Here is a 23,792-nt window from a genome sequence, read left to right on the forward strand (position 1 = left end):
TCAATAAAACCCATTTTTCTGGGAACTATCACTGTGTCCTCATGTCTAACCAGCTTGGTCCCTCACACAGCCCTTGACTGCTTCAAGTGAAAGTGGGTGTTCATAAAATCGAAATCTCTGTGAATGTGCTTTCAAAGTGGTTTCAAAGTAAACATGAATGCTATTTTTGTGTGTATGACTGTGTATATTTGTTCACACAGCGGATGAAGCACAAAAATAACAATAAACTGCTGAACAGACCATGCTCACATGCATCAGTGATTAAGTATTTAAGATTTTGCTTGATTAGGATTTTGCCCCTAGACCAGGGATACCCACATCCGGTCCTTGAGGGCCGCTGACCTGCAGGTTTTGGATGTTTCCCTGCTTCACTATACCTGATTAAGATTAAATAAATCTCTTCAAAAAAATAATGTTCTGCACAAGCCTGCTAATGATGCATTGATCTGATATATTTTTGATCAATTTGGGATCAGTTTTCTTCTCGTCTTTCCACTGTAAATGTAACCAACTCAAATTACACAATTTCTATGATAAAGCTCAAAATAATACTGGGCCACATCTTGAACTCATCTGCCGGAGAAAAGTGAATGACTACTTAAACTAACACAGTGGATTTGGTTAAATGCTCATGTATTATGATAACATAGATTTCTAGCAACTTGGCACTTGTTACATAACTTATAAACAATTATTCACATACATATAAAGAAAGAAAATGGGCCTAAAACAAAACCTTATTAAAAATGGAAAGTGAAGATATCCCGGGGGTCTACATCAGTCTGTATGGTGTTTAGATGCACCAAGAAAACAATGTCTCTGTCTTAAGCTTCCTCTTCTTCCTGCAAAGTGTGCTGGGAAAAACCTTAGTGAAAATGCATCTACCACAGTTAGCACAGTTCACTCCAACTAGCACAGTTCCATCCAGAGCAGATAAAATGCTTTCATCTTTATGACTTGGCATAATGAATTTGGTTTGGGGGCTCACCATCCCTGGATTGAGTCCTCCATTAATGAAGGTTCATAAGAGATAAATATTGATGATTATAACACTGATACTTCTTCAGTGTACACATATTTAACTACATACCATAATATCATTATATCTTTCATTATAGATATGAGGTTTCCTACCAAGAGCAACAAAATACAGGACTCCTTGGGAATCTCTAGATAGTAACGTCACAGTGCCATAGAGAAACTACAGTCAAAAATTCCATAAGTACATCGAAATTTCAAAATGCACGAACATATGCTATTGTTGTATTATACGTACAGCATGAATCTCACATACTGCTTTGCTTCTGTTAACATTTAAAAACAGACTTTACATAGGAAAAGATAGCTTTCAAAGTTCCACCATGTGATGCTACCTTACTTGACGCTAGCTGTTAGCATCTGACACGTATCATTGACATCCCAAATGTTTAATTCACTAAATCACAGCAACACATAAGTTTAATCCAGTAAGCAAAAATTTGGACAAAGATGAACCAGTATATAAAAAGCTTTGCCTTCCAGCTCAGCTCCTTCTTCACTACGATGGACCCGAGCAGCGTCCTCATTACCGCTGATGAAGCCCCAGTCTGTCTGTCCATCTCTCATTCCAACCTGCCATCACTCGTGAACAAGATACCCAGATACTCAAACTCCTCTGCCTGAGGCAGGGACTCATCCCCAACCCAGAGAGAGCGTTCCAACTTTTTTCCAGTTGAGAACCATGGCCTCGGATTTGGAAGAGCTGACCCTCATCCCGGACGTTTCACACTCAGCTACCAACTACTTGAGTGTACGTTGAAGGTTCTGGCTTGAAGAAGCCAACAGAATCACATCATCCGCAAAAAGCAGAGATGCAATCTTGAGGTTTCCAAACCAGACAACCACCTCTCCACAGCTACACCTTGAGATCCTGTCCATAGAAATCCCAAACAGGATCGGTGACAAGGGGCAGCCCTGGCGGAGTCCAACACGCACTGTAAATTAATTAGACTTAGTGCCAAGAATGTGGAAACAGCTCTTGCTTTGGTTATACAGGGACCGTATAGCTCATAAAAGCGGTTCTGACACCCCATACTCCCTCAGCACCCCCCGAAGAATCCCTCGGGAAACACGGTCGTAAGCCTTTTCTAAGTCTACAAAACACATGCAGACTGGATAGTCCCGTGATCCCCTCAGTAAGTCTGTATGGGTAAAGATCACGTCCAGTGTTCTACGATCTGGGCGAAAGCCACACTGCTTCTCCTGAACCTGAGGTCTGACAACAGGTCGGGGCCTTCTCTCCAACACCCTGGAGTAAACTTTCCCTGGGAGGCTGAGTAGTGTGATCCACCTGTAGTTGGAACACACACTCCGCTCCCTTTTCTAAAAAATGGGAACCACCACCCCAGTCTACCACTCCATAGGCATTGACCCAGAACTCCATGAGACGATTCTCGTCTAACCCCGACACTTTGCCGCCAGGAAGTTTTTTGACAACCTTGATGACTTCCATCAAGGTGATGGAAGAGTCTTCCTTAAAGTCCTCAGACTCTGCCTCGTCAGTGGAGAACAGGCCAGCTGGATTGAGAAAATCCTCAAAGTGTTCCTTCCATCGTTCAAATATCCTAACCTTAACCTTATATATAACTTTAAGTCAAGCACAACCTAGGAATGTCCCTGCTTTCCCTTTCTGAGGGAAATGCTAGATTTCTGCCAGTTCAATTTAAGAAAAACCTAATTAAAATCTCCCAAACTGTATCTGATCTAGCCCCACACCATCTGCCTCCACCCAGTGCCAACAAGGCAGGTAATTAGTACATAAGATCCCTTTTCTTCAACTCCCCTCTTCCATCCCACCACAATGCTCACAACCAAGCAAGTAATTTGATCTCTTGAACCGTAAGTATAGATCTACTGACATGTACTGATAGACTCTACATAGACTCCTTAGCATCTGACCACAGCCAAAAGTGAAGTTATGTCCAGGAAAGAAAAAGTGCTATTCTTTTTCTACTGAATTCCACTAAGATAAAACCGTCGTCTGAATATTATTTGATAGATTAAAAAAAATCTAACCTTAATAAATGTGTTGATAATCTTTCCAAATTCCAAGCATTCTGATGAACAAGAATTTAACGGACAAACTGATTCTGAACCTTTTTATTTTATCAAATAATTTAGGGTTGTCTTTCCACACTACAATCTCTTTGGAGCTTCCACTGCTTCTACCAGTAGGGAAGGAATTTACATTGTCCAAAATGCCTCTGCATTACTTCAAAGCCTTAGTCTAAACAATGCTCTATTAGCCATCATTGTCTCCGCAGCTCATCCAAAAGTCAAACATCCATAATCAAACATTGCTTTAACCATAGCATTATAAATAATCATCAGTGCACTTCTATCTACCCCTCAGTACCACCCAGTCAGAACCCTCATATGTTTATCATCACTTTCATCTGTATACCATTTCTTTCATGTTGTCTTTATTTGTCAATCCTTCATTAACAATCTATTCATAAAAAAATAAAAAAAAACAATTTCAATTTCTTTATTTCTAAGAAGGCCACAACCACCACCTCTTTATTTACAAGTGCTCTTTTGATTTTCCTGTCCTATACCAACACTGAATCCATGGTTGCATGACTCATCCAAAATCCATTCTGACACAAAGCAAAAAGAACAAATCCACCTTTTCTCTATTATTTACGGCTTATTTAATCTTGCTCACCGCAACAGCTAAACAGACATATTTTAGAACCTTGTTTGGTCGGGCATGTAGTCTCTTATATTTAGAGACAAGACTGTAAGTTTAACTCTTTTTAAAGATGTCTATATACTATTTTTATAGCTCTCACTACATCTTCATAAGCTTCATCCCACTGTGGTCCTTGTTGGCTCCCTTTTCTTTTTCCTTTATTTGGAACTGATGTTTCTGCTGCTTTTCTTAATATAGAACAGAAGGAAAATACTTTCAAGGGTATATTTCTAGGTACATTTGACCAAATTATGGCAAATTCCCTGCTAAGCCCTTACCATGGCGAAGAGCCTTTGGTCTGTGGCAGCCATATTTTTGAATTTGAACAATTGTGTGGCACACAAGTCCCACAATATGATGTACCAAAATGTGGTGTCAATACAGTCAAAAGAAAGTGTACCACCCTTTCCTGTTTCTTACATTGTGAAAGTAAGCCACAAATAATTCATATTTGACTTGAATTTCAGAGTTTTTAAAAAAACATTTTGAGCTTGAGATCTTTGTCAAATTTCACGTCGGTGTCGTTGGACAAGAATTTCTCTTGATCACCTCAGTCAGTCTGAATCTCAAAAACAGTTTAGGTTAAAAAAATACTTGTTCAGTATTGTTGTTCAGATGACTGTAGAATCAGGAGACAAAGATGGTGTGACTTTCGTTGTGAAATAGCACTATATAGATCAAACTGAATTAAACTGTCTTTGATTAGAACAGTTAATCATGCATCTAGAAACAGGTACAACAGAATTTAATCAGATTTGGTATACATGATCTTGTGTCAAGTGCTTCCCAAAATAAAAAGTACCATAATGATTGATACATGGCCTATTCCTCATGAACTGCTCACTCAATCATTTTCATTATTTGCTGAACTCTAGAACCACTTAGAGACTTAAGTGGTCTTTAGAGAAAATAGTCTGCATTACTAGTAGTGAATGGTAAATGCTTCAAAATACTGTGATCCAAATTGGCCTAATGATGGCTCTGATTAAGATTCATCAATATCTAATAAACACCTAAAAAGCTACTTTCAACACACCATAGATTTGGTCGGCTTGGAATTTGACAGAACCTTTCAACTGTTCCAGTGTTTTGATTTGAGCTAATTTGCATGAGATGAAAAACAGTAAATGGGACAATATACTTTTTAGACTTAACTCTTTCAACACCAAATTTGGTATGCAGCGTTGGTGGACTGAGCTACACAATTCTACTCTAAATAAAGAAGCACAGTCAAACAACATAGGAGTTGAGATGAAAAATCTTTGTAATGGATAATCATAAAAGAACTTTCCCATGACTTTTCTTGGTTACATATCTTCAGGAGGTGTCTGGAAATAAGTGTAATCAAGAATTCTGAGTGTAGCCCATAAGGGTTACTGCAAAAAGCTCAAAATGTAGCCACCGAAAAACTAAAAGTTTAAATCAAATTTGGTGCCTTTCCACCTATTCACAATTTATATATCACAATTTCAGCTGAATGTGTTCACATGGTCCAGGGTTTAAATATCAAGGACAGTCTTAAATACCATAGGGACTGATGCATGTGGGTGTGGTCTAAATTTAAAAAAAACAAAACATTTTTCTTGTGCATTTACTTAGTGTATTTGGACTTAAACAACAATATCACATGAGACATTTAAAAAGCTTCCACTATAGAACTCTACTATTTAGATTTGAGAGACATTAGAAAGTTAGCTGCACTGAACCAAAATACTCAAAGAACTTTTTCGAATTACTGTGATTCTTTGTTTAACATGTATGTTTCTGCTTCTCTCTCAGATCCTGGTGGCTTTGCGTCACCTTCACTTCAAGAACATTGTCCACTGTGATCTGAAACCTGAAAATGTCCTACTGGCATCTGCAGACTCTTTTCCACAGGTATTATTAGACTAACAATCATGTATACTCACATCTACATGCAGTTTAGATTCACTAATTAACCTAGCATGCATGTTTCGCACTGTGGGAGGAAGCTTGATTACATGGGAAAAATTGGTAGAACATTCAAAATCCATGCAGAAAGGCCAAGATTCAAAAAAAGATTCTTTAAGTTCTGTATAGACGCAGTGAAAACTGCCAGACCACAGTGCTGACCCCTTTTTCAACATATTTTCTGAATCATTGAGAGGAAATTAAATTTTAAAAAGTATGAATGTTAATAAATTATAATATTGCAGTATGTTTTAACTCGGCATGATTGAAAACTGACAATATGTGTGGTTATTGATGCTGGCAGTCATTACCTACTGTATCATTCTGTGTTTCACTCCATTGTTTTTAACACTATTTATATAGGATGGGTTGCATTGTTCTTTATGTTAATCAGCTTTGCACCATCAGATCCAGGGGCTCCAAATTTGTCCCCAGCACAGAGCCAGTCCTCTTTATCAGCTACTGCTGCAATAGATGGCTGCAAAGCAGATTGCACTATGTACCACAGACTTGTAGAAGACATGCAATATCTTGGTGCAGATACGTGAAACAGTTTGTGTGAGAATTAAGGGTATCATATACTCCTAAAACACACATAGATATGTAGGTTGTTGCATATACAAGTCCAAATGGAATTTTGATTAAAACATCATACCTTTATTTTTACAATAAGACCAACAAGATGTTGCAGAGTTGTTAATCAAAGACCATTCAGTGTGAACACAGTGGAAGAAAAGCTACAATTACTTTGTAAAGACATGTTGGGAGGTTATGGAGACAAAAAAGGTTGGGACACACTGCTATGGTCAAAGAAAAGTACACTGTCCCTCAAAATGAGTGTTTTTGATATTTGAAAATATGTACCCTCCCGTGGATCCACCACCAGCAGGAGTCGCTGTAAGGGTCCATTGCATTATACTGAGTGGCAGTTAAGAGGCGAAACCGTGCAGAAAATGGCATGGATATGGACATTTATATTCAATAGAATTATTAATGAAACTCATAAACTACGGAGTGCCACCAACAAAAATTAGAAGCCAATAACTAAACTCCATTATCAGTCTCAAAGTGGTCAATATGATATATTAGCACGTTTTCCAGAATGTGAAAGCAAATGGCAGACGTGCTACAGCATGACAGAGAGACCATACAGACCAGAATGTTTAAATCCTTGTTTGTGTTTACAGTTCTGGTTAGCAAAGACTTCAGATGTGTGATTGTGTGCTACTTATATTTGAGGTGCCAGGTTAAACAAAAGGAGGATTGTTAGTTTGTATGCAGGACCTTAACCAGCATCAACTTGACTCAAATTAACCTCATTAGCTAAATAATAACACAACAAAACCTTTGCCGAGACAAGTCGAAACAATGCACTTTCAGTACAAATGAATGCTGATGCTAGCGCCCAGTTGGTTCTGTTGTTACCACAGTCATTGGAAATGGTTCAGTCATGGAAGAAAGGGGGCTGGAGTTGGTCCTATGTCCATTTAAGGTCCTCTATGTCACGGTTTAGGGGCGGTGGAGGTGAAGGAACAGGACCCAAATGCAGACACGGACAGGAGCCAGAGATAAACACGAAGGGTTTATTGTAGAAAATAAAAATCACAGCAATGCTGGAAAAAACTAGAAACTAAAGCACTAGAAAATGCCCTAGAGAACAACAAAACTTAACTATGCAAAACTCGGAAGAAAAACCATGGGAATGAATACTGCGAGAATGACGGAGGGGGTGACGGCAAGGATGTGACAAAGACTGAGAAGAAAACAGGAGACTAAATACTGTGGAGAGGAGGATTACTGATAAATTACACCTGAGGAGAATTAGCACGGGAGATGGGGTGGAACTGGACACTAATTAGGAACTGAGGGAAACAGGAAATGACAAGTAAAACTCATAGGAAAATAAACAGACTAGAAAACCAGAATACAAAACTAAACCAGAAAAATACAAAAACAACAAGGATGCGGGACACTCTCTTTGTTGCAAATCCTTGCTAGAAGTGTTTGCCAGAAGTAGGATGCTGGTAGCTTCTTCTAGTCTTGGTGGAGTTAGCACTCAACTCTGGGTCATCTCTCGGTGGACTCTAAGCCGTACACTTGCCTTGGCTTTGGCCGCTGCAGAGGGATCAATGCAGGCTTTGTATTGCTGATGCAATAGAAATACAGTGAGGGATTGGGGCCACTGGCAGACTGCGCCGATCCTGAAGACTTTAAGAGCAAAATGAACGGTTAGCTGGCCTTTGTTCTCTCTTCTTGTGGAGAGAAACCTGGAGGAAGGTAAGGGGCTGCAGGAGAAAGAGTGTTATGACCCCTGTCCTCAGAGGTCTGGCTGGAAAGAGGGTGATTACAAGCAGTCCTTGTGGTTTGAAGTGTGAAGTTGGAGCCGTGGACTTTCTGGTTTAATCTACCAATGAATGGTTTTAGGTTGTAAGGTCCCCACCTGACCCAGCCTTCTTGGAGTCTTTGGGCGTGGTGCTGAAAACCGTGCTTCCTTAGGACTTCTTTGTCCGACATGAAATGAAGAGAATAGAATAGAAAAATACTTTATTCATGCCCCAGTGGGGAAAATTCAAATTAGTCAAGTAGCTCAAAATTTTTTCGATATATAATCAATATTTATGATTGTCAATTATGCTCACTGGTCTATATAGGGATTATAGGGATCAGGAGTATTTATTAGGTACTGCACCAGTATTAGAAGATTAATTGTTGAATTTAGGGGCCAGGATGCTGTGGAGAGGATGTTTATTATTCTCCAAAACAAAATAGAATTTCCTCCTCATCCATTGCTCCACCACATCTCCCCATCCTGACATACTGTGGTCTGGCAGTCAGATAGTCTTTCATCCACGATGTCAGGGAGAGAGCTACACCCACACATAGAAGCTCGTCTTTCAGTATGGGAGAACGCATGATGTTGAAGGCACTGGAGAAGTCAAAGAACATGATTCTCACATATGAACCAGACACATCCAGATAAGCATATGCCCGATGCAGCTTGTACAGAATCATGTCTTCCACTCCTATGCGTTTCTGGTAGGCCTACTGGAGGGGGTCAAGATCCTCAGCAACCTGCGATCTCATGCGACAAACAAGGAGTCTCTCCAAGGAGATGTCAAAGCCACTGGTCCGTAGTCATTCAGCTCCACCAGTTCCCCTTATTTGGGCACCGGTATGAGACAAGAAGTTTTCCACAGCACCGTTACTTTCTCTATCTGAAGGCTCATATTGAAGAGCCTCTGAAGAGGGACTTCTAGTTGACCAGCACAGTGGTTGAAGCAGCCACCAATGTGAAGGTGCAGCTGGGCTCAGGAGGCCTGAAAGTGGTAGCTACCAGAGATATAGATATGCAGCTGTGCTCAGGATGCCTGATGGTGGAAGCTGCTGCATAGGTGTAGGTGTGGCTGGGTTCAGGAGGACTAGTGCTGGAAACTGCCGCAGAGGTGGATGTGCAGTTGGGACGGGTAGGCCTGGTGGTGGAAGCTGCCATAGAGGTGGAGGTACAGCTGGACAGAAGAAGCCTGTTGGTGAGAGTTGCTGTCGAGGTAGAGGTGCAGTCAGGCAGAGGAGTAGGCATGGCGATGCGAGTTGCCATTGAGGTGGAAGCACAGCTGGGCAGTAGAAGCAGTATAGAGGAAGCAGCTGTAGCGGTGGGAAAAAGCCACAGTATCAAACTATCAATGAAATGACATCAAATGAAAAATAAAATTTTATCCTAAAAAGAAATCACATGATTTGGAATATGCTCAGTGCATCCTAGCATCGAGTGAATGTGTGCTGGGGAGGTCTGCCAGAGGTCCCAATCCAGGAGATTTGTCATTACTGGCTTTACCCCAGGACTTTGAGTGGGCCAAGGTCCGGGGCTCCATTGTTGAGGCAGCTGTGCAGAGCTACAACCACTAGGTGATTGGTAACTCCCAAACCCAACGATGAACACCTAAAATGAAGGGAGCTGTCAGGCCAAAGAAGGAGTCTTATTGATTAGCTTTTGGGACTCCAGAGGCAGCTAATAGGTACAGACAGGCTATGCAGAATGGAAAAAAATAGGTGTGGTGGGAGTATAGTGAGGCCATGGACATTTACTCTCACTCAGCTTCAAATCGTTTCTGGCAAACCGTCAGACACCTTGGTGGGGGAATCACACTTCTGAACCTCCATGGGAAAGTCTCAACACAGGTGTTGGAGAGAGGAGTTCAGCAGATAGAAAACTTTAGAATCAGAATGAGCGATGCAGTTTTCGTTCCGGACCAGCTCTTTACCCTCATAGCACAACCAGTAATAATGTGTTTTGTGGAATTGACAAAGGCTTGTGACCATGTCCATCATGGGCCTCTTGTTAAGGGCAATTCGGTACATCTATAACTGCAATGAGAGCTTGTTTCGTATTGCCAGTGGTAGGTTAGATGCATTTCCAATGTGCATTGCGCATTCCCACTGTAGGAACCTTTTGCAGTTCTTATAACCTTCTTGGGAATAGGGCCGTTTTTTCGCGCATTCGGACATACAGGAACTGGAGACCACGGCCCTCAGTTTCTATAACAATTTTAGCTCTTTCTCAGAGACAGGCTATTTTCTGGGTTGCATAGGAAGGCAAGGCAAGTTTATGTATAGAGCACAATTCGTACACATACAATTCAAAGTGCACATATGAACACATATGACATAAGTGTTTGGTGGTTGGCAGCTACAAACACCATGAACACGGTGGCCTCCTCAGTCTCCATATCAGCTTCTTGGTGGTGTTGTTTTCTTCTCTGCTTACTTTTTGAGTTTTTTGTTTTGTTGTTGAGTGTGGCGTTCTTAGAACGTCTCTGTCCAAATGCGGCTATTGATTCTAAGAAACTATCATTTCTAGGTGATAGCCAAGAGCCAGAGGGTTTATTATTCAGTCATCTTGGGCCGCTTAGCTTTTGTAAATCACTAAGGGAGTTAAATGTCTCCATGTCTTCTCCACAAAAAAAGGGGTACAAAGAGGTAGAAGGTGTTTTTGGGCCGCATCGGCAGATGCAGATTTTGTTCTAATTTGTCATGGGGAGGAATGCTGCGAAAGAAGATGAAGCTGTTGATTTACCAGTTAATCTAATTTCCAACCCTCACCTATTCTCATAACCTGTGGGTACTGACTAAAAGAATGAGGTGGTGAATACAAAAAAAATATTGCAGGGTCTTCCCCTGAAGGGTGGCTAGGCTCATCCTTAGAGATAGAGAGAGGAGTTTGGTCATTTGGGATTGGCTCAGAGTAGAATCGCTGCTCCTCTGCATGAAAATAAGCCAGAAAAGGTGGTTGGGGTATTGCGTCAGTGCCAGACAAAAGTATTGGCAATGTAACATTAGCTATGGTCTTTCTCATATGAAATATAGAATTGCAGAGAATTTTCTGTTCATGGTAACGCAAAAAGCTCAATTTTAACTTTCCTCTTCCAAGGTACTGCAACGGTAAGATGGCTTGATCTTGGAGATGCAGTATTTTCTCATAAACAGCACTGTTGTGTGTTTTTTTTTAAAATGAGATTTGACACAACAAAAATATGCTCTCAAGCACAGAAAAAGAGATTTATTTTTCATAATATGTCCCTTTGACATGAATCAGTCAGCAGTGTTTCACAAAGAAATTAAATATCAGCAAATTATGCATATTTTTTCATCCATCTGTGTCATAAGGGGGCTGGAGCCATTCCAGCTGCCATCAGGTAAGAGACCTGGAGACCTGTACACCCTGGACAGGTCAACAATCCATCGGAAGGCAAACACAAAGACAAATGAGACAAAACAAACATACTCACTCCCACTCACTTGTCTAATTCTCGAATCACCAATTAAGCTTTTAGAGCTAAGGATATGCAAAGTTATGTTTTATTTTATTTGTGTTCATGGGTTTATTCATTTTACTAATGTGTCTACTCTTGTGGACATTGCACAACCCTTTCAGAAATAAATTACGACAAACTTGAGTGTATTTGTAGGCTTCACTGTGAAACAAAACGTTTTAACATTTTCTCAGCATTTATTCAAAACATACTTTTTGTTATTGAATGCTTGAATTGAAAGCTGGCCAATGATACCAACAGAAAAGCTAATATGCAGTTATACCGACCTCACTCATGTTTATACCAAATAACTGCTTTTGTCCATTGTAGTAACTACTATGCTTGAAAGGGTCAAGTAATATTTATTGAAATCTTCTGAGATCTGTTTTCCCTGGAGTCCACTTTACATGGGTGTGAACAATGCCACATATGATCAATAGTGTTTCTCAAACATACAATTTCACCTCGGTGACACTGAATTTCAAATTTTAAAACGGTGATTCCACCACAGTATTTTATTTTGAAAGTTCCCTCTCTGCAAAGTTCATAAACAACAAACCCCAGCCACCCACATGATTTTCCAATCAAACTGAAAAGTAGCCAATTCACTGCAGTTTCAGTTCTTTGTGCCAGTGTCAGTCCAATGTCCTGAGCATACACAAGGCGATAGTTGAGAGGAAAACTCCCATTTAACAGGAAGAAAGCTCCAGCAGAAAAGGTGGTCGCCTGCCTCGGTTGGTTGAAGGGTGAGAAGAGAGAAAAGACGAGTTCAAAACACCCTAACACCTACTTAGATAAACCTGATGTGAAAGTGAAAAATAAGTTAACAACAAAAATAATGTCATAAGTACACTAAGCAAAGAGAGTAGAGTGTGTGAAGTCGTTTCATGTTTTCCCCGTGTATACGTGGGTTCTCTCCAGGTACTCCGGCTTCCTCCCACCGTCCAAAAACATGCATGTTAGGTTAATTAGTGTCTCTAAAATTGTCCTTAGGAGTGAGTGTGGCCATGTGTGTGGTTGCTTGTCTTGTTTGTCTCTGTGTGGCCCTGTGATGGACTGGCGACCTGTTCAGGGTGAACCCCGCCTCTCACCCGATGACAGCTGGGATAGGCTCCACCCCCCCCACGACTGGACCGATGGATTAAGCGGGTATAGAAAAGGGATGGATGGATAAACACATACAGTAACAGCCAGAAAATATTTCATATTCAAACATAACATGTATCCTTAGCATGTAAATTCTACTTCTATAATAAACACATTTCCCCTGAAAACATTTCCCCTGTAGGCTATTTTAGGTAATCCACACAAGATGCCATAAATTGTAATAATAATATTAGACTCTATAAATTATATTTACTTAACTCAATCTTATATTATCAAATCAAACATTATGACATTAAACTTAACCAAGGCACTTTCACAGTCACACAATGATTTCCAGTTAACATACATATTTAATTCTTTCTTTCTCTCTCTCATTTTTTTATTTTATATTTTAAAAAAAAAAAAAAAGAAAAAAAAGAAAGTCCTTCAGTTTTCCTAATCCCGCCAGAGGCCATATGATTGACACCTCAGTGTCTGTGTACAGGACTAGCCTGTTGACTGGTCTGCACAGTCCTCCAGCTCTGGTTCGATACTGTCCTGGTGTCAGTGCATGTGTGTGTGTGTGAGACAGCAGTGGTTCTGCTGCAACGCTTGGAGTCACACACTCCTTTGAAACAACTGCTGGTGTTACCCAGGCCTTTTCCTGATCCAGCTTGGTGAGGACTGTGTCTCCCGGTCGTATTGGTGAAAAAGGTCTGGCTCTACATCGACGATTATAATAGAAAGCTTGTATAGCATTCTCACCAGCATCCTTCTGTTCAACAGTCTTTTTGTTTTGCCATTTAGGTCGAAAATTCTTCTCTAATGTGGGGAATGTTGCTCTGATCTTTCTCCCCCTTAACAGTTCTTCTGGACTGACTTCCATAGTGGGATAGGAAGTTGATCTGTAGCACTATTACAGGGTCTTCTTGTCAGAGGATTTTCTTTGCAGTCTGTACTGCTCTCTCCGCTTTACCGTTTCCCTGACGACGGTGAGGACTAGACATGATGTGCTTGAAGTCTCGCTGTCTTGCCAGCTCCTGAAATTCTGCACTGGAGAATTGAGGACCATTGTCACCCATTTCATCATCCGGGATCCCAAACCTTGCAAAGGTTGCTTTAAGTATTTGAATGACTTGAGTCCTTGTTGTGGATGATAGGTGCAGCACCTCGAAGGAACCATGAGTATTACGCTCCAAACTGGTGGATTCAAATGCACAATTCAAACAGATGGTATTCCAAAATCAGTGTCGGTTTAGTAATTCCAACGTCTGATACATAGGCAGGCAAGAGAAGATAGGCAGAAGTAAAAAATCGGCTGGCAAAATCCTTGGTCAAAAAACATGCAAAGGGGTCAAATAACGTGAGATCTAGACTTGAAATAAATGCTTTGAACGAATGACTAAATGACAAGATGAACACGCAACGAACAAAGGCTGGGGTATAAATACACTAACAGAGGGGAAGCCAATGATGCACAGGTGAAAAGAATTAGGATGATGACAATAAGACATGGAAGTGACAACCAAAATAAAGCAGGAACAAAGAACACACACACACACACACACACAGACCTGGCATGACAGTGAGTAGTAATCTGATATTACTAGGTAGTTGTTTCTGTTGTGTACACAGAGGTGAAGAGCTATTCTTTTCCATGGACGGTCAGGCAAAGGTGTAGAGATGAGTGGCTCTTTTTGTTGGGCCTGCTTTTGTTCATGGCATGACATCACCACCAAACCAATGATTTTGCTTGTTAGCCCCTGATGTCGATCATGTATTTTCTGTAGGATGTTGACTCTCAGTGACACTGGATATACTGGACTTCATATATGCTCTGACATTCGGTGCTGCATTTCCACTGTATTCAGACCATCCGCTTCTTATAAATTTGAACCTGATCAGCTGCTCCAAGAGGTACAGAGAGTTAAACAGAAGCTCAGAGGAGATAGAGCCTTTTCTGCTGCCAGTCCAAAACTATAGAACAACTTCCCATTGCACATTAGATAAGCCCCTTCACTGTGCATTTTTAAAACTTGTCTTAAAACTCATTTTTATTCTCTGGCTTTTAACCCAGCATGAGACTCTGTTTCTGCTTTATTATTTTTATTGTTCTGATATTATAGTTTATTATTGTTTTATATCGTTCTTATGTTTTATGTCTTGTACTTCGTGTTGTTATTCATGTACAGCACTTTCTTTCAGCCACGGCTGTTTTTAAAGGGCTTTATAAAAAAAAGTTGAGTTGAGTTTCCATTCTGCTTGGAGATGCTGAGATGCCTTGTACCACTGAAGCTACACTTCACCTCGCCATATGTGTCAGTCTCTTCTCTTGTGTAAGTTTGTGGGCTTCGGGGCAAGGTATCAGCAATGAGGAGGATTTTTCCTGGCACATATACAGCCACCTCATAAGTGGTACTATATAGCTAGTGCCTTCACCTCCTCTCTGGACAGTATCTCGTTGTTGTCTGTGATAAAGCCCACAGTGGTTGTGTCATCCGTAAACTTAATAATGGTGTTGGAGCTTTGCAGGAGGGGACTAAGCAAACAGTCCTACAGCGTTCCTGTCTTCAGGGTCAGCAAAGAGGAAGTGAGGTCACTGACTCTCACTACCTTGGGCCTGACTGTGAGAAAGCTGAAAATTAATTTGCAGATGGATATCTCCAGCCCAAGGTCATAAAGCTTGGACACAAGCTTTTGAAGAATGACCATACTAAATATGAAGAATATGTAATCCAGACTGGACCTTTCGGATTGACTTCTTGAAGTAATATCTGGCTGCTTTGTAGACATTAGACTCACCTGAGTTAAAGGTGGAGGTCCGTGACTTGACCTTAACACACCTTTTAGTGTGGTAGTGGGAACAGCATTGTCAATACAATTACTGATACAACCCATTACAGAGTCTTTTGTCTCAAAGCAGTCCTGTAAGACACCCTTGGCCTCACTGTCCCATTTGTAAATGTCTCTGGAAACCGTTTTTTCATGTTTGAGTCTTTTTCTGTATGCAGGAAGCAGCAATATAGAACAATGGCCTTTTCAAAAGCGGGGCGGGGAGGGGTTTGCAGTAGTACTTGAAGGGGGTGTAACAATGATCCAGAGTCTGATCACAGCTGGTAGGAAAAGTGATATGCTGAAAGTATTTTGGGAGAACTTTCTTCATATAGACTCTGTTAAAATCTCCTAAGACAATGAATACTGTCTCTGGGTTTATGTTCTCTAAGCCACTTATGACGTCATTTAACAGCTTGTGGATGGATGTAAACAGCTGAATGGACAACTGCACTAAACTCCCTCAGGAGGTAAAAGGTTCTGATTTTGACATCTTGAGAATCGGAGAGTAGTGCATTACTAATACACAGACTTTCATGGTTCTCAAAGAGTTAACCATAAAGCATACGCCCCCTCACCTCAACTTGTCTTGGTCCTTCGTTCTGTCCAATAAACAGTGAACCCATCCGACGTGATTGTGCAGTCGGGCACGCTGGGCTCCAGCCACTTCTCTGTGAATACAAAGCAGTTCCTGATGTCTTTTTGGTGTTTAATCTGTGCTGCCGCTTGTCCGGTTTGTTGTCCAGAGATTGAACATTAGAGAGCAGAATGTTGGGCAGAGGAGGTTTATCACGAGAAAGCAGAGGAAGTGGACCCATATGCAGACTGAAAGAAAGATGAACGCAGCTGGCAAATTTTTATTTTTATTTTTATTTTACCAAAACAGAGATCATGGAGATAAACTACAAGCTAATGACAACGAGAGTGAAACTATGATCTGACAAAGAATAACTGAAACCAAGGGGTAAATAAAAAGAGGGAGTGACAAGGAAATCTAATACAGGTGAGTGCTAATCAGAGATGAAAACCAGATGTAACACAGGAAAGGAAGTAAAACTCAACATAAGAAAGGTGGGGGAAACTGCGAAAAAACAAACAAAACAGGAAGTTAAGTAGCTGGAGGGCAACTGAAGACCAACGGAAAGCTAGAACCTAGAAAACCCCAAAACACAGGAAAAGACCAAACCTAAAACACAAGAAACATGACAAGGCTTGTTGTTTTTTTCAGTTGGATTGTGCACAGAATTCTGGCCCATGTCTCTCTTTGTTTACATTCTGTGTCACACATGTAAACAAAAGACCCAGGGCAATGTGGTATCCGCAATATCAAGAGCAGTTATAAAGTCCAAACTGGCTGACGATTGTAGCCAGTGTATGAACACAACTTCATTTTAAGTGATCAGAAAGCTTTTGAGAGTTACAGATATAAACCATAGTTAGATTCAATAACTGGTGAGGGAAATTTGATGCAGAGCATTTGGAATTTTTCTAACACCCCTCCATTGTCCTGTTGCAGGTGAAGCTTTGTGACTTTGGATTTGCTCGAATCATTGGTGAAAAGTCATTCAGGCGCTCAGTAGTTGGCACGCCAGCATATCTTGCTCCAGAGGTCCTAAGAAACAAAGGTTACAACCGTTCTCTCGACATGTGGTCTGTCGGAGTCATCATTTACGTCAGGTAGGGCTTTATGTAATGAAATTTGCTTTTTAGGTACATTAGTGTTAGTTCCTTTCTCTGATTCCTGCTTTCACCTTCTTTATCTTTTTAAGTTTAATTGATTAAAAAAAAAAAACTCAGCTAGTAAATCTATAGTAATCTATATCTATATCTATATATATATTTTTTCTTTTTTCCACAAAAAATGAATAATCATCATAATAGTAATCAGTCATTATAGTAATTAAGTTATATTCTAGTTTGTTAAAGTTACAAAAACACTTCAACATGTCATATAATTCTGTATTTGTAGTCTCAGTGGGACATTCCCGTTCAATGAAGATGAAGATATCAATGATCAGATCCAGAACGCAGCCTTCATGTACCCTGCTCACCCCTGGAAAAAAATCTCAAAGGAAGGTATGAAAGACTGCTTAACCTCTTTGTGGTAGTCAAGACCCAAATACAAACCTATTATACAATCTACCTGAACCTAGCACACAATTTTATATACTGCCTAAAGTGGAACCAAAGTCGACCTGAACCACAAAATTAATATCAGTAGCTGAATATGTCAGCAGGATGTAAATGTCCATTACATATTAGTAAATGCTGGTTTCTCATTAGATCTTTTAGATAATGTTGAAGAGAAAATCCAGGTAGATTTGAGGATTGTAAACTATCCATTGCCATGCTCCACTTGAAGTGATCAATTAATTTTGTTGGTTAAAGTTTGGTTGCAAACATATCCACCATCACAGTAATCTATGGCCAATAACTGAGGAGAAGGATATTTTCATGCATTTAATGCAAGCCACAATGTTTTTTCAAATTTTTTCTTACATGTAACCTTAACCATGAAGTTCTAAGACCAAACATTAACTATCTCACTTCAAATACCTTTCCTGGACTACCTGGGTTTAAATTTCAACCCTAATCAAGTAGCTGGAATTGTGTAAGACAGAAACAATAAAACCCAGACTGAATGTAAAAACACCACTTCAAAGTAAAGTTTCTTGAAGGCACCAGTGGTGTGGGTGGGACTCTATCTTGACTCTCTCACATGGCAGTCAGACCTCAAAATGTGGACTATGCCTATCAAATGTGATGCAACAGTCAATATGTGACTTTCTTTAGAAATGCAGTGATATTGTGTTACTGTTTCTGTTTGCCGTTGCAAAAAAAGACAACAAAAATTGGTCTGGGGGGAAACAAATCAAGAGCTTAGATTTATGTCTATTGTCCAGACTGCATTTTTCTGACACAGCAGCAAACAGCAAGAAGGATGACACACTACTCTCTTTCCCTCTCTCTGCCCTGTAAGTGTATTATGTCTGTAGGCTACTGCCAACTTTTTTTTCTCAGAGAGAGGCAAAAGAGAAACACAAGTTAACAAGAACAATGTTACATATGTGGGGAGTACAGAGTACTTCAGAGTAAGAAGTGCTCAGTGCAACACTGGAGGTTTAAGGATGGTTTAGGGTCACCCAGTTAAGCATTCCTATTCATTCTCATTTTAATCCAATTTTAATTAATTTTTTTTTAATCCAAATCTATTTTTTATTATCCACTTTAATCCAAATCAGTTAAATTCAGTACGGTCCAATTCAGTAAAATAGTGTAGGAGGTCGCTCAACAATGTAGGCATATTGAAGGATGACTAAAGGGATGGCTTGGTGAGGCAGCCCTGCCCATAAATTTGATCAAAAAGGAAAGTTTTAATCCCAGTCCTAAAGATGAGCATTTTGTTTCCCGAACTCAAACTCAGAAAAGGTTAAACAGAAGACCCTGATATGGAACAATGTATTTTAAGATACAACGGAGTGGAACCTTTCCTATTGCAGGACAAATTTTTTATTTTTTTTTGCTGAATTTTATGGGAAATTAAAGTTGGATAAATCTCTCCACCTTATTATTAACAAAACTCTTATAGTAGATTACAGTATACTAAACATAATTTGGCATTTATTTAAACTCATTGTTCTACCAGTTGATATGGTGGTGTCATCAATGCAAGACACCACACACAAAAAAACAAGATTTATTGTGGTCAAGGTGATGGACACATAGTATGATTTTCTTTTTTTCTTGTGACACCAATCACAAATTTTAAAGTAAGGCAATACTGTAGGTTTCTGTCATGTCTCCACAATATTTTGTTTTTTTTGTAGGGAAGTGAAACACATCGGTAAGACAGGAAAGTATTTGTACATAGTTGGTGTAATGACAGGTTCTGTTTTAAAGCAAACATATTTTCCACACCAAAACCTAGTAGATTTTAAAGCCTACTCGTAGCAGAGTTTAAAGCTATTGTGGAAGTAAACAAAAATAAAACATTTCAAAGTCTTTCAGAATACATTGTGTCTGAAGGAAGTGAAAAATGAAGGTTGACTCTCCACCAACAAAACCCCTCTAGCTTTCAAACATTACTTGTCCACCTATTATAGCTAATAATCATTGCTTTTGTGATTTTTTTTTTTCCCAAAATGCCACTTTTGAGTTCATGCTCATGGAAGAAAGAAAAAGTCTCAGACACAAATCAGTAGGTTTAAAAATCAACAGATTTTATCATGAGTTTAGTTCATGTGTTTATATTCTTCAATATGTTATTCTATATATGGTAACTGAGGTGACTCAGTTACAGAAACAATTAGGTTAGATAGTAGGCTTACCTTTTTATTAAAATAATTTTTACACAATGGGAGAGTTTGTTGTGGCAGAAGTAGCAGAAGGTAAAACAATTAGTTTGATTAATTAATTAATTAAAGAGTATCATTTTATTTATTTACCAAATGAGTCATAGGGAATTCGAATGACTACAATGAGAAAACATCCACCAAGACAAAGTCATCTAAATGCATTTTTATTTACTAGCTACTACAGACACAACATAAAACAGACGAAACATGTGTATTACCTTTTTATTCAGGCACGGCCCTCCGCAGAGAGTCTCAGCTTACAGAACGAGTGATAAAGAGTCGATTTTGGGCTGTGTGGTTTGCTTGGCTGTTACTGATAGATCAAGCAGGATGAACACAGAGGATTAACCTGCAGCATAAAGGATTGACCTGTACATACAGGTTGCAAGGAACTCGAGTGTCACCATTGATGACCAACTGACCTCTGTTGTCCGGTCGTGCCGCTATGCACTATTCAGCATAAGAAAGATCAGGCCTGTCTGAAATGAAAAGGCAGCTTGATAAACTTACCTGGAACACGATGTTCTCACCCCAAAGCCCTGCAGCCCTGCATGGCACAGCCATGTGAGTTTGTACTGCATCTCTTTAATCTTAGCTTGACTTAAGAGAAAGTCCCAATGTTGTGGAGGACACTTTTAAGGACCCAAAACAGTTTGCTTATCATCCAGTAAGTGGTGTAAAAGATGCCATTATCGACCTGCTTCAACAAGTCCAACATTTGACTGGAGGAAGAGCTTCATTACATTTGCGTTTACCACATTGAATTACACAAGTGCTACCCAGGTTATGATGTTGGGTACCGCATGTAAACACACCAACAGCCAACCCTTTACTGACGTCTTGTTGCAGCCTTGGTTAAACTTGTCCTCCAGTGCTTTTCAGCCTTCACTGGTGTGTGAGAAACTTCAGGAAATTCAAGTGAATCCCTCCTCAACCGCCTGGTTTATTAACTGCCTCACAGTTTGTGAGACTGAAGGGTTGAGTCTGAGAAGGTTGTCAGACGTTCCAAAACTTCTACACACATTTGGTGGAAAGTGCTATTTGCTCTGCAGCCGTCTTTTTTCAGCATCAGCAGTGGAGTTCGTGACTCAATGAAATTGAACAAAGTGATGACCAGGAGGTGCTTGGGACAGCTGTACATAATACAGCGATTAAACAACCAAACAATGAGTTTGTTCAGTTTAACAACATGTTTTTTCAGCTTCGTTGCAACATAGAGTGGTGCAGGAAGTTATTGCAGCCCACACCAATTGCCTTACACAATGACTAGTTATGACTAATGATATATCATAATAATTTAATTTGTACGGCTACATTAAACAATCATTTTACAGGTTAATAACATATCTTTCAAATTAATCTGATGTATAAATTGTGTGACCATGATTAATTCCTCTGATTGGGTGTTTTTTTCATCTACAAATATCAGCAAATTACAGTTATCAAATAAGTGTTGCATATCGAAATCAGTTTAAGCTTGTTACGACTTGATAAGTCTTGATAAGCTTGATAAGTTGCCAACCATATAATACTAATAACAATATGTTTTAAGCATAGAAAGTTCAGCAAGTTCCGAGCCAAGGACAAGCTTTTCGCAAAAGCCACCGATGGCACCAAAAAGTTTCCAGGAGCGTTTTAAACCAGAGGCACTGGTCAGAGGCTTTGGCAGTTGGTGCTGAAAGCTGGAACACCATCCAATCGGCTATTGCAGGAGGTAGATGTAACAGTAGCAGGAGCCAGTTCTTAACAGGCACCAAAGCACCAACTTTGCATAAAAGGTGGGTGAAACAGTGGAGAGACCCAATCCTCATCAAGCATAAGAGAGCGCCATAACATAAAAGCTATTCTGGACTGATGAGTGACTCATGTTGATGTCTCTAAATGCGTCTGCACTTAATGTTGACTTGAAATGTTCCGTGCACTATCAAACAGATTTTTCAGCCTGACTCACTCAAGCCTCAGCTATATTCACAAAGCACTTCCCCAGCCACCACCTCATCCAGCCAAAGGAAATGAAATATCAGAGAATAAACTCTTAACGCGTAAAGATATCTGTATTTAGAACTATCAGCTAAAATAGGACTCACCTACCCACAAGCAAACCAGAATACAGTTTAAAAATCAAGACCAAAAAAGCTGAAAGTTTTAAAAGACCAATGATCACATGTACTTATTCTCAAGCTAAATCACAGCTGTTTAGGCTGAATAAATATAGTTAGCTTTTAACACACATCAGTGTTTATGTATTTGGCAGACACTTTTATCCAAAGTGACTTACAGGTAAGCAGATAAGGTAAGGGGGTCTAGCCTAAGGACCCCTACTAGAGGTAGTACCTTTCATGCAGGGGATTTGAACCCAGGTCTCCCACATGGAAGGTGGAAATAATAACAATACAATATCCAGTCCCAGTCCAGTTTACTCCCTGTTGAATAACATACTGGTGTTGTTTAAGTTTCTGCATATGCACAAACAATAGGATAAGGTGTTTACCAGTTTCTTAAACTAAATGTCCCAACAGAAAGTAGCACCTCAGTACCTCATTGTAACCATGACACTCCAGGTCCAGGTCAAACCACTCATTGAGGTTTAAACCAGTAAGTGGCCATGAGGCCTATAAGGAATTGACTGACTTTCAAACTGAAAAAGTAGTCATAGAATCTGTGACAAATGCTTAGAAATATCTACATGTATGAAAACTATCACGTATCAATCTGTGCACTTTTCCTTTATAAATCCCTATGGACATGCACAGAAATTTAGTCAGTAGATATAATTCACTGTAAGAGTTAACTTTATATCGGTTTCAAGGTTTATTTAGGTAAATATTTTCACTGTTAAAATCAGCAGTGAACACAGAAGTTAAATCAGAAACACCCTAATAGTGTATAATCCCTAACTCTGCGAGTATAAATTTTTTGCAGATATTATTTCACAAACGTAACAAACAAACATTCAAAATGAATCTTTTATATAGTGTCTTTTTGGTACACTATGGAGTCTATTGTACCAGAGCAAAGGTATGATTTATCACAATAATTGAGTGAAATAGGCGGCTGTAGCTCAGGAGTAAGAGCAGTCGCCCACCAATCGGAAGGTCGGTGGTTCGACTCTGGCTTCCCTGGGCTACGAAGCGTCCTTGGGCAAGACACTGAACTCCACGTTGTCTCCCAGTGTATCACTGGGGTATGAATGTGTGTATGAATGATTAGAAAAAAAAAAAAAAAAGCACATAGTTAAGAATCTTAAGACGTGCTGTATGAATGTGTGTGAGTGGGGTGAATGCAGCATGTAGTGAAGCGCTTTGAGTGGTCAGTTAGACTAGAAAAGCGCTATACAAGTACAAGTCCATTTACCAAATGCAGAAGAAGTTAAGAGTTGAATATTGACACTTGTGTCATGCAATAAACTTACTTAAAAATCATGCAACTTTAAATTTAATTTTTTTTTGCATTCAAACTAAGAAACCATTTAACACCATTAACGTTCAAACACATTTGAAAAACTGCCTAGCGTACAGTGTTGAAACTATATTACAATGCATGGACAAAGAGTTTCAAGTACCTAGTACAGTGCAAAGCCCGTTGTACATTTTTTATAATGAGGAAAGTCCATTGTATGAATAAACAAATGTTAACAAAATAGCAAGAAGTATGTTTCAACTTTCAGTGTAGGGTTGCCTATCATATTATGTAATTATGTATATTGGAAAATGAGCAGTAAAAAAGGGAGAAAGACACTGAAAAGGAAGCTATGCTATTAAAGGAAAGTGGAATATCAGTTTGTATGGAAATATTTTGTCTGAAGAAGAGGTGATATTGACGAAAAACAAGTTCCCTGTTGGTAGTGTAGAGGAATTGTCCTCCCAAACCATAAAGAACCTTGGCCTGAAGAGTATATGAATACAGGGGTATGAGGTAAACTAGAACATTTCTGAAAAACTTTGATGGGTGCCAAGCTACTGCCCGCTGAGAGACGGAGGCTGTCATGTTATATTGTTTTAGGAGCACACATGACACAGGCTGGCATAAAGCTGTTATAGTAGGGCA

General features: G+C 39.7%; 1 protein-coding gene across 1 annotated transcript in view; it reads left to right on the forward strand.

Moving 5' to 3' along the window:
• The window catches only part of prkd1 (protein kinase D1), a gene marked incomplete at its 5' end in the record, with an annotated part of 142,793 nt that overhangs the window by 83,303 nt on the left and 35,698 nt on the right, over nucleotides 1–23,792 (forward strand). The window contains 3 exon segments of the mRNA XM_072365213.1: nucleotides 5,513–5,611; nucleotides 16,907–17,067; nucleotides 17,360–17,466. Of these exon segments, the coding sequence (XP_072221314.1) occupies nucleotides 5,513–5,611; nucleotides 16,907–17,067; nucleotides 17,360–17,466 (367 nt within the window).

Source organism: Leuresthes tenuis, unplaced genomic scaffold (genome assembly GCF_036924035.1).
Source record: "Leuresthes tenuis unplaced genomic scaffold, fLeuTen1.0.hap1 SCAF_15, whole genome shotgun sequence".
Classification (NCBI taxonomy): Eukaryota; Metazoa; Chordata; class Actinopteri; order Atheriniformes; family Atherinopsidae; genus Leuresthes; species Leuresthes tenuis.